Source organism: Ctenopharyngodon idella, chromosome 9, assembly GCF_019924925.1.
Source record: "Ctenopharyngodon idella isolate HZGC_01 chromosome 9, HZGC01, whole genome shotgun sequence".
NCBI classification, from domain to species: Eukaryota; Metazoa; Chordata; class Actinopteri; order Cypriniformes; family Xenocyprididae; genus Ctenopharyngodon; species Ctenopharyngodon idella.
The window spans coordinates 27,594,234-27,606,147 of NC_067228.1; the positions used below are offsets into that span (position 1 = coordinate 27,594,234).

The 11,914-nt window shown below is 36.4% G+C and overlaps 1 protein-coding gene across 4 annotated transcripts in view; it reads right to left on the reverse strand.

Annotated features, from left to right (window-relative positions):
* pde9aa (phosphodiesterase 9aa) overlaps positions 1–10,934 on the reverse strand; it is a 28,942-nt gene extending 18,008 nt beyond the window's left edge. For 2 of the 4 annotated variants that reach the window (XM_051905710.1, XM_051905709.1), the window contains exons 1-6: positions 10,715–10,934; positions 6,877–6,947; positions 6,683–6,760; positions 5,039–5,082; positions 1,243–1,297; positions 1,009–1,079 (exon numbers count right to left, since the gene is read on the reverse strand). In XM_051905710.1, the coding sequence (XP_051761670.1) occupies positions 1,009–1,079; positions 1,243–1,297; positions 5,039–5,082; positions 6,683–6,760; positions 6,877–6,947; positions 10,715–10,777 (382 nt within the window). In that variant the 5' untranslated portion in view covers positions 10,778–10,934. Of the gene's footprint in view, positions 1–1,008; positions 1,080–1,242; positions 1,298–5,038; positions 5,083–6,682; positions 6,761–6,876; positions 6,948–9,047; positions 9,124–10,714 lie in introns of those variants that run through there. The other 2 variants (XM_051905708.1, XM_051905711.1) reach the window with 2 other exon arrangements.
* Positions 10,935–11,914: the final 980 nt, after the last annotated feature.

The following is an 11,914-nucleotide window of genomic DNA, read 5'->3' on the forward strand; positions in this document are numbered from 1 at the left end:
TAGTAAATCGTGCGTACGATTTAGCAAATCGAGGGAACGAATTAGTAAATTGTGCGCACAATTTAATTTTTTTTCTTGCATGTCATGTGCGGGGCTCCATACAATCCACCTACTCGTATGCGTTTTCGGATGCAGAGAGTGTTCTGGATTCTGTTGACTTTCTTGAAGTTCTCCATTAACAACAATGACAATAATGTAGCAAAAACACTAGACACAACATGTTCATCTGTTAATGACAAGTTCATGGCATAGAAAGTGAACTGTGTCAACTAGAGCATCATCTGCTAGTGTTACATCTATAGTAGGGTGACCATATGTGCCATTTTCCCAGGACACGTCCTGTCCAGGATTTCTAAATTGCCTAAAATGGCTTGAGCCCTTGCCTCTTTAATCGTGAAAGTGGTCATATCGATGTGCCCCCGGAACGCGATTACTACACGGAGGTCTGTGCAAGCCACTGTTCTTATTGACAGTCTTCATGCAATGCATTAAAATGTTGTTGTATTTGCAATGCTTTGACCGTTCTCTGTAGATCCAGCCTTCTCCCAAGCCACAACTGGTCGATTATGTATAATGCACACTATTGGTTAAATTATTTTTCAGTCATTACCTTCTGCAAATATGAAAGCAAAACCAAAACTGGGACATTTTATGCAACTTAGAAATCCTGGACAGGACGCGTCCTGGGAAAATGGCACACATGGTCACCCTAATCTATAGGATATAGTGCACAATAAATAGCCATCATTGGCTATTTGAGTTATATATCAGTTGTGGTATGGAAGGCTTCTTACATAAATCAAACAAAAAACATATCTACTTCCTCATACCTGCATTAGGTACACCAGAACATTACCTATAATGCACCGCTGTTGTTGAAAGCACTACATAACGACTGTGAGCAGATTTTATCATGTTTGTCAGGTTTAGCTCTTCCATTCTAGCATGTCCTCTGTCCATTAGCAAAACACTGGACAAGATATTGGATGAAAACGGTTTAAAACTCACACTCCACTCTCTTCTCCAGCATGGCTAGGCGATTTGTCACCTCAGTCTTCAGTTCGTTGATTTTAAATGCCCTTGGGGAGAATGGCGAGGCAGACCGGTCCAGATGGAGAGAAATATACAAAGATCATTCATCCTTGAAATACCAAAACGATTCAAAATTCAATCAAAGGAAGGTCATTATGAATTTGATGAGAAATTGAACATAAAATACAGAAGCAGAGATGGTGAAAATACCTGGAGAACTGCTCTGCCACCTGGGTCAGAACATTCTGGAAAAGCTCCTCTTTATCTGAGAGATGAGAAAACAATCCATATCCATAATCATGGCCAAACACTGATGTATGATGTATTTCACAGTTTGATATATCTGTTTCCTCCTGTCAGCCTAAATAAAATAAGCAATAAATGTACAATGAATGAAGCATTCTGCAACAAACAGTAAATGCTCAGTAAATAGTAACAGTAAATAGTCAGAACAGTCCTGGCAATCTCACCTGCTTTTGTATCAGAGAAACTGTGACTTCTTACACAACGCTGGACACTTACAATTATACAGAGTGAGACTTGATAAACATACACACTTTCATATGTAGCTCCACTCTTTGTCTGGGCCAAGTAATAAAAGAACCTGGTAAACTTCCTATTGGCTGGCTGTCATTGCCAAGGGCTCAAGGTTTGGCTGGTTGGCATGGCCTGTTAACTGCTGCTTGTAGACTAAGGGTGTGTTCACACTTGTAGTTCAGATCTCTTGGTTGTTTTTCTTTCATTATTTCATTAGAATGATTTCTGAAGGATCATGTGACACTGAAGACTTCCTCACTGAAGTGACACTAGAGTAATGATGCTGAAAATTCAGATTTGCCATCACAGGGATAAATTACATTTTAAATTATATCAAAATAGAAATTAAATTAAATTGTAATAATATTCCACAATATTACCTTTATGTATAGACCATAGAACAATTCTATATAAAAACAAGTGTGGATTTAACATTAAAAATGTAATGTCTAATGTTAAAATGTATGTTTTAATAACATTCTCCCTTTAATAAGACAGAAGAATAATTTCAAGAACAATTTATGCAATTTTATATTATTTATTTGAAAGAAATAAAAAAAAAAGTTTCATGTCTATTGTTCATCTGGTTAAGTTTATCGGATTTAGAAAGTAATTAGTAATGAGAAATGCAATACTTTTTAGAGAGAGTAATTAGTACAGCAATATAATTACACTGTTGAAGATGTAATTAATAGCTAGCAATGAATTACTTTTTTTTTTTTTAGAGTAAACTAAAACCCAATACTGATTATAGTAGATGTTTTGCAAGTGTCTGGATATTTATTTTCTGGAGGGCTCTCAAATGTATGAAATGGACTTATTGCAGTATGTTTTTCAGTGTCTCACACCAGCCAAGCCACAGCCTTTGAGATTAAAGGGTTAGTTCACCCAAAAATGAAAATAATGTCATTTATTACTCACGCTCATGTCATTCAACACCCATAAGACCTTCGTTCATCTTTGGAACACAAATTAAGATATTTTTGATGAAATCTGATGGCTCAGTGAGGCCTGCACAGACAGCAATGGTACTTCCTCTCTCAAGATCCATAAAGGTACTAAAAACATATTTAAATCAGTTCATGTGAGTTCAGTGGTTCTACCTTATAATATTAAGCTTATAATATAACGCTGCTTCAGAGCGTTATGAATCTTTTGAGTCGAATCAGTGATTCAGATCGCATATCAAACCGCCAAACTGCTGAAATCACGTGACTTTGGCGCTCCGATTCACTGATTTGATTCGTAAAGCTCCAAGCTTCAAGAAGCTTCAAGAAGCAGTGTTATGAAATCAGCCATCACTAGATATTGTTAAAAAGTCGTTATTTAGTTTTTTTTGGTGCACAAAAAATATTCTCATCGCTTTATAATATTAAGGTAGAACCACTGTACTCACATGAACTGATTTAAATATGTTTTTAGTACAGGCCGCACTGAGCCATCGGATTTAATCAAAAATATCTTAATTTGTGTACTGAAGATGAACAAAGGTCTTACGGGTGTGGAACGACATGAGGGTGAGTAATAAATGACAATATTTTCATTTTTTGGGTGAACTAACCCTTTAATGGTTATGAGATTAACAGATAGCTTTCTCAAGTTGTTAGATCTTTGTCATTTCACACACTCTCTCTCTCATTTCCAACTTCAAATCACTTTACAGAGGTCAGAGGTCACATTAGCATAAGCTCTGCTCACAGCAAGTATGTACAGGCTATTACTGCCTTCAAGTCCTCCAGTACAGTTCCTACTTGCATGCTTGGAAGTCATAATTATGATTTGATGTGTTCGGGTGATTTTGGTCAGAATTAAATGTGCAATTTCATATTTCTTTCTCTCTTTTGCACTAATATGACAGAAGCCATCTATGGAAAAAAAAAATTTTTTTTAAGTGTAATTGGATTTTTTAGTTTGGCTCACGTCCCATTCGATTACATTGAGAGGGCAGGGTTTATGACCTATACTGCAGCCAGCCACCAGGAGGCAATCGAAAGTGTGTGCGGCACACATGCATCATATTAAAGTGCCTTGGAACGTGCAGCTTTATTTACCGTGTTGACGTAATTTCCAATGAAACTGGAAGACAGGGTGGGACATATATAGAAGCTTCTCCCCTTTTATCAAAATAGCCAATAGATCACAGAGCCGTTGAGCTCGTAAATCCCAATTTCCTTCATATTCTCTAACCGTTTCTCCTCGATATTGCTTTAAAATATAGCATTGTTTGTAGAATTCAAATGTGTCCAAACGTTTTGTGGTCTGTGCTGACTCGATCGTATGATCTGCTCTGTGCTCTCATGTTTTTGGACCGGAGCAGACTGTGCTCGCGCTGCGGCGGTTCACATGACACTAACGCAAAAACGACTTCTGTTTCATTCCCTATCCCCTATATAGAGCACTATGTTCCATTCACCATATAGAAACTAGTAAACGTGTGAACAAATGACTGATTTTAGCCGCAGCTTCAGTGTCTGTTTATAGTGTAGGAGGGGGCGGGACTTCAGATTCTAGAGAGCATCTGATTGGACAGAAGATTTGATGAGAAGCTGAAGTCCACGGTGATGTCATCAAAATCCGTGATCCATTTCAGCGAAAGTGAGAGACTAAGTTTTGAATGCTTATATTTCCTAAATGTGAATTTTGTCATTGTTTTGGAACACACCAGCTTATTCATAACATTAAGGCTAACATATTCATACTAAAAGCTAAAAACAATAAAATTTTGATTTCAGGGGGACTTTAACAAAATTGCATTTAACATGCAATTAAGTGTCCAAAAACATTACATTCAGTTTGCACTTAAGTATATTATTTTCATGTGTTTTTTCTTCACCAATAATAGACATTTGAAAAAGTGTGCTCTGATACTGCAGAATTTCGCAAAATAGCCTATGCATATAGAAAATGTGCATACTAATATGCATATACTGCAGAAACAGTATCACAGTAGTATGTTATTTAAAAAGTACCCACAGTATTTGTGCATAACTGATGGGATATTGAAAAACAAAGCAGAAAAACTACATGATGTTGACAATAAATCTACTAAGAAATAGCCTTGGAATGCAGAAGAATCAGAGAATCTGTCCAAAAAAAAAAAAGGAATTTGTATATCTGAGTTTGCTTTGAAATCAATATAAAGTTATAATAATTTCTCTGCTCATGATAACACAGATAGATTGAAAAGACTGCAGTCCACCCCCGCTGCAGGAGTGTTCCCACAATGATAAATGGAGTCGCTCTTGTGCTCACACGCAGCTTTCCACACACTCCATTTATGGAGATTTGAGAACATATGAGTGATCACTCTAGAGCTCTTTCAGTCTTCATAATAAAACAAACTCCATTTTCCCATTTCAGTCGGAATGTAAACACTATCAGTGAAAGCACAGTGTTGAACGTGATTCAAACATACATAAACATTTAGGGTATGTGAAATGACATAACATGCAGAACATCTGACATTTACCTGCAAGTTGTCCGCCAGTTATGGGCACCACTTTGTACGGCGACCTTCAAAAACACCAGGACACACAAACGCAGTTACAAAGCGGTTGGCGCCACACTAAAACACGTCCCCTCTGCCTAAATGACAGTCATCTCCTCATAATAGATGCCGTTTTCTGTAGCATTACTATCCAAGATGTCTACTCCCCTGGCAGTCGATTGTGATTGTGACTGGTGAATGGACACACTTAGACTCTCAAAGAGTAACTTCCCCTTTATCTTTATCTGGCCGCTATCCATTGTTTGTCTAGCATGTAGGGCAGATCTCCATATAACCAACAGATAAGGCACAGACAGTAGGCTACTTTTCTGAGCGTCTCACCTCTAAATGTTGTCTTTATTTTTTATGCGTGTCCATTTTTTCCCTGAGTATGTCTGCAAATTGGTGTTAGACTGGATCATTGGTTTCAAATTATACAATCTCAAACATTTGGTATTTGCTGTTAACAAAAAAAGGGACTGCATGCTAAGACAGTTCAAATACTGCCAAAAGTATGGCCTGTAACCTGTAACCTACTAACCTGTAGAAAAACAGGTAGAAAGTACAGAAAATAAAATGAACCAAATGGTGGACCCTTTGCTATTAAAGAATTAGTTCCCTTCAGAATTAAAATTTCCTGATAATTTACTCACCCCCATGTCATCCAATATGTTTATGTCTTTCTTTCTTCAGTAGAAAAGAAATAAAGGTTTGTAAGGAAAACATTCCAGGATTTTTCTCCATATAGTGGACTTCAACAGGGTTCAATGGGTTGAAGGTCCAAATTGCAGTTTCAATGCAGCTTCAAAGGGCTCTACATGATCCCTGCCGAGGAATAACTTATCTACGGAAACGATCGGTCATTTTCTAAAAAAAATAAATAAATTATATACTTTTTAACCACAAATGGTTGTCTTGCACTGCTCTGCGATGCGCCACGCATGACGTAATCACGTTGGAAAGGTCACGCGTGACGTAAGTGAAAGTACCGATCTAGTGTCTACAAAGCGAATGTGCGAAGACTAAGTCAAACGGCCTTTACAAAAAAACAATGTTGGACAATTTTTAAGTTGGAGGAGAGTTTTTCGCCCTTCCGCCTACATCACACGGACCTTTCCAACGTGATTATGTCATCCGTGGTGAATCGCAGAGCTAGTGCAAGACAACCATTTGTGCTTAAAAGTATATAATTTTTTTTTTTTTTCTTAGAAAATGACCGATCGTTTCCGTACACTGATTCTTGGCTGGGATCGTGTAGAGCCCTTTGAAGCTGCACTGAAACTGCAATTTGGACCTTCAACCCGTTGAACCCTGTTGAAGTCCACTATATGGAGAAAAATCCTGGAATGTTTTCCTCAAAAACCTTAATTTCTTTTCGACTGAAGAAAGAAAGACATACACATCTTGGATGACATGGGGGTGAGTAAATTATCAGGAAATTTTAATTGTGAAGTGAACAAATCCTTTAAATCAGGTCTGAAGAGATTTTGACTAATTGAAATGTTGTTTAGGCCTAGACATTTGTGTGTCAAACTGATTCAGAAGTCAACTGCATGTGTTTAAGCCACTTTTAAAGTTAAAAAGTATTGAATTTATGTTTACAAATGGGATGGAGGACTAAATTACCTCTCTGAGTTGTTTGGCATTGTGGGGTCGATGGAGACCATTGCTCCTGTTGAGTCCAGAAGGGAAATGGTTGTGTTCCTGTCAGCAGCAGACATATTCTCTAAATATGGGAGCACTTCAAAAGTGGAAACACTTTAACTGCACACACACACACACATACACACACACACACACACACACACATCATACTGTACCTGGAGAGCCCTGTGGCAGTGCAGAATAACTCCTTTATATCACATGGGCTGCAAAAACGGCTGAAAACCACCTAAAAGAAACACAAAGCCTGTTCAGTGTCTCTAAAACAAACTGATCATCTTCAGTTAGGGCCACTTTTGACTACTTAAAATCTTGAAAAATTAAACTTCTTCATGCTACGTTAAAGATAAAAAGATCTGATCATGGGGTTTGAATGAATATTCAGTAATATTATCGATTTAACTGCACTGACACTGCAATTTTGATGGGATGAGAACAAAATTTGACTTAATTGAGATAGACAATGACACTAACTTCAACACTGCAAAATTGATATTGTTAAGGCATCTTTACACAGCCGAGTTAAGCTGGCTCTGTGCCTGCTCAAAATTCTGTGTAAATATGCAATGCCGCATAAAAGAAGACCTAAAATATACCGCGTCTGACCCACCTCAGCCCATAGTATCAAAGGCCAACCAAAATCACGCCTGTTACCTCAAAAATTAATTTTAAATTTCGTATAAAATTGTAAATTTGTTGTTATTTTCAAATGTTACTTTCCACACAAGTTTAATTCCTGTGTAAATGCATTTATGCCGGTTCAGAAAAGGATTAAACAGTCTGTGTAAATGCACATTTTCATAGTTCTATGCTGCTTTTTCTGTGTAAAATGCCTTTACTGTACTGAAATGAATCAACACTGAACTGACTTCATATTTGATCATCAACAGTTATTTTTATGTTTGTTAACTTGATAACTTGATATAGCACTATATAAGTAAATGTGACTTGACTTTATCTGGTATGATGGTGTGGATTTTTATACAGTATATTGTTTGACATTTTTCACTTTTTGGAGAAAAATTTGGAGCCTTTGGATTTCCAACACAAGTTACATGTCAATTCAAATGGAATTTAAAAACTAATTTGTTTCTGAATTAAAATGATCAAATACTGAATAGTTCGGTAATGACACCTAATAAAGCTATTTTCAGACCGTGATGTCAAAATTATAAAATTAATAACATTCCTTATTTTCAAACGGTCTCTCTGCTGACCAGGCGGAAAAATGCTGCCTTGTTACTTTTCATTGTCGTTCCATCAAATAATAATTATAGAGTTTAACACTTTTTTTGTAATCTCTTTTTTAAAAACTACATTGATTCCTTTTTTTTTTTAAACACCTTTTTCTTTAAAATCACCCTATACGGGCCAGAATCAATGTGACTATGATTATCTTCCTGGTTTCTATATATGATGCTGACCATTACAGATGAATGTTTATTGATTATTTGAGACTCTGCACAAAGCCAAGGCCAAGTGCTGTCATCCATCATTTGCATGTAGTGTCAGTCCTGACCCTGAGCACTCTGACCCACTTACAACACATGCAGCAGACACAACAAGACAGCAAAAACAGGTGACAAACACAAAAAAAGACAATGAGGGGGGGGTGCAGCTGACAGACGAAAGAAAGAAGAGGAAAAAAGAGAGAGAGAACGATAATAAGAATTAGAGCTCGAAAGACAGATGAGAATGAGCAAAGGAGTGGGAGAAAGAGAGAGAAAAGGGAATTGTTCCCTAATACAATTGCAGGTTCTGAGTTCAAAGATATGAAAAATGCTTATTAGTGTCTAAAAAAGAGCTTCTTATGGAGCACTTTGTCAATGATGAAACATAAAACCTACAACTAACAGCCTTGGAGAATAGACGCAATAAAATGATGTACCACCAACCATAGAGCAAAAATAAATCAGCTTAATTTCAGCAGTGGAGAGAAGTTTCTAGTACCTTCGTGGGACTTTGTGAGATTTTAGAAAAAGGCCTGAAGACATATGGTTGCACTAGACTAAAACAAAATACATGATATTTTGCCGTTTCTCCTGTAATATACACAGTGTGTGTGTGCAGAAGGTGTGAGTGTATGGATACACACAGATCTGCTCATTAAAATGTCCTTTTTGTTTTTCATTGTGTTCTAGGCTTTTATATGCTGATTATTTTGTTTTTGTCCCATTGCCAAAGCTGAACAATGGCAAGCAGATGCACATTTGTAACTAATAGAACAAAAGCCTGATATTACGCTAATGTATGCAAAACAGACTAATTTGTTGCAATTAATTATTTGGTCAAAGTTTGTTTTAATTTTTTTGAACTTCTATGTACTTACCTTTTTTCACCTAACTGATCAAAATGTCCAGTCCTGCTCCTGGAGGGCTACTTTCCCGCAGAGTTCAGCTCAAACCCAAATTAAACACACCTGAACCAGCTAATCAAGGTCTAATTTGGCATACTAGAAACTTCTAGGCAGGAGGGTTGAGGCAAGTTGGAGCCTAAACTCTGCAGGACAGCTGCCCTCAGGACCGAGTTTGGTGGTTATCAGTACATTTTAAGGTAAAAAGCCATTGTTCAAGTAGACTGGTACATTACATGACTTGATGAAACATGCGGTTATACGTTGTAGAAAAATATAAAGGCGCCAATATGCCATCCTGTAATACATGAAACATTGTCACTGTATTTTTACAGTGAATTTCTGGCAACCTACAGCAATTTATCATTATTTTAACTGGATAATTTATAGTGCAATTGCACACCGAATAGTAGTTAAGACACTTAATATAAAGTGTGAGAAACAAACATACAGCAGTCAGAAGATGACACTTACAACCTCTCGACAGAATTTAGACAGACTCCTGAAAACATGATATACTGGCTGAGTTTTATAATGCGAGGAATTAAGCATCATATGTACTCGGCGTGTAAAAACTAATAAAATGTTTTATGAAGGCAAACAGGAGACATTAAAAAGAGGGTGTGAGTAACAGTGGAAGAAGAAATGTACAGTTCACAAATGCAGATCAGTGAAGTGAGTGAAAATTTTCATATACTCTATAACTCTTCAAACTCTAGTATAGATGGACAGTAAATACAAAAACAGAAAACTTATAATGTAAGAGCCATATAGTCTAATCAATCTGCAAAATTCTGGGTTTTCCATTTTGAAAAGGTGAGTTTTAAAAGATTTTAAACAAAGCAAATGTCTTTAAGCTCTAATAAATTGCACCGTGCCCTCTCAAGCTAAATGTAAATATTTTATTATATGTAAGGATACTTTAAAATAACAGCATTGACAGTTTCACAGTTCATTTAGCTTTCTCCTCAAGGTCATGGCACTAAAAGTTAATTAAAAAGAGAATTTAACATTCTTCTTTAAATTCAAATTTAATTTTCTCTAGTTCTCAAATATCCATTTTCAACAATCAGTTGTTCCCTGTAAAAAATCATGGTAACAGTTCAATATTTAAATCTAACAAAATAAAAAATAAAGTGATTAAAAAGAGACATTTGACCTTAAAAGGTTTATATTAAGTGGTGTCGTAAATATATTCTATTTGTTTTCTGACTTTTTATGAAATTGTAGATAACTTTAATAACAGGACAGAGAGTGTCTATATATAGTTTTATATATGTATAACTATATATAGACACTCTCTCTCTCTCTCTCTCTCTATATATATATATATATATATATATAGATAGATAGATATTATAGTAGGCCTATAATAACTGCACAAAACTTAATGTATAATAGGCCCTATATCAAAAAAACAAAACAAAAAACAAAAACTAAATTCTTAACACAACAAACCGATTTTAAAGCAATTATTGTTTGTATATCATTCAGTTACCAAAAAAGAGCCATAATAAACATGATCAGATAATAAAAAGGCTTTTAACTTTCCGAAAACAGTTCATTCGTTAATTTGTGCTGTCTTTTCCCCAACACAGTGCGATGTATGTAGTGAGAGTTTGCGCGCCACTCGAGCATTTTACCTTCTGGATCCGTCCATCCACGTCCAGGTATATCATCCGATACGCCGAAGACGCGCTGCCCATCTCGTTCCACTCTCGCTCCGTACGCTGCCCTGGACTACCGGCTTCCGTGACCGACCTAATGTAAAGTTCTGACTGTTTCTATGAAATGGAACAGATTTAATAACGTAGAGACTGTGTTGCTCATTGCCACTGATCTCTCAACTCATCGCCCCCCCTTCACTCCCACTAGTGCACGCGCGAGAAGAGAAGAAACGCACGCGCTCTCCTTATGATCTCCATAGTAACCGAGACCTACAAGGACGCCCGAGGATGCAGTGTGTGAAACCAAAAGGGTCATGCAGCAGTATACATTTTCCAGTGCCTATTAAATTGGGTGAAATATTAAACTCGCAATTTTTATTGCAAAGGATGTCATGTTAGTTCGTTTTCTAATAGTGAAAGTAATTCCACTTCTTTTCTTTTAGCAGACTTTGCCACAATATTTATTAAATTAACATTTTAATGAGAGAGTGCAAAAAAAATAAATTTCCAAATGTGCCTTTTAACAAAATGCACTTTCTGTCGGGTCGGATTTCGCGGGAAATTGCATACATAGCCACGTCATTTGCTGTGCGAAAAGTATCTCTGGCTGTGGGTTGCTGAAACTTTTGGTCATAAATAACAAACGAGAAAACGGACATTGGATCATTCAAAACGCCAAGCATCCGTGGAATCGCCTTGTAAAAACAAAACATATCCATCTGCTCTGATAAGATGTCCTGTAACCTATACGTCTTCACCGTTGCCACAAACCATTCATCAGCAGAGGATACAAGCGCAACCAAAACAATGCTCTTCCGCAATATGCATGCAGTTTTCTTTTTCCAACAGAAGAGTGCTAAAAGTTGCATATAGTGCAGCTGTAATCTGTTTCAAACAAAACATGTTTAAAAAAAAAAAACAATTAATCAGATTTATTTCTGTGTACTCAGTATAACTTTCCAACATGTTAGTCCTTCCCTTTATTGTACGATTTTGTGTTTTACTGAAGAAATATGTTTTTCTTTATTAACTATACCTTCAATGACATCATCCTCCGGGAAGTGACATCATTTGTAGTTTAAAAAAAAACAGCACAAAATGAATTATGTCCTCAATACATTTTTTATTAAGTTTAAAAGGTATAACAGGAATAACCCTAACATAATGTGAGAACTA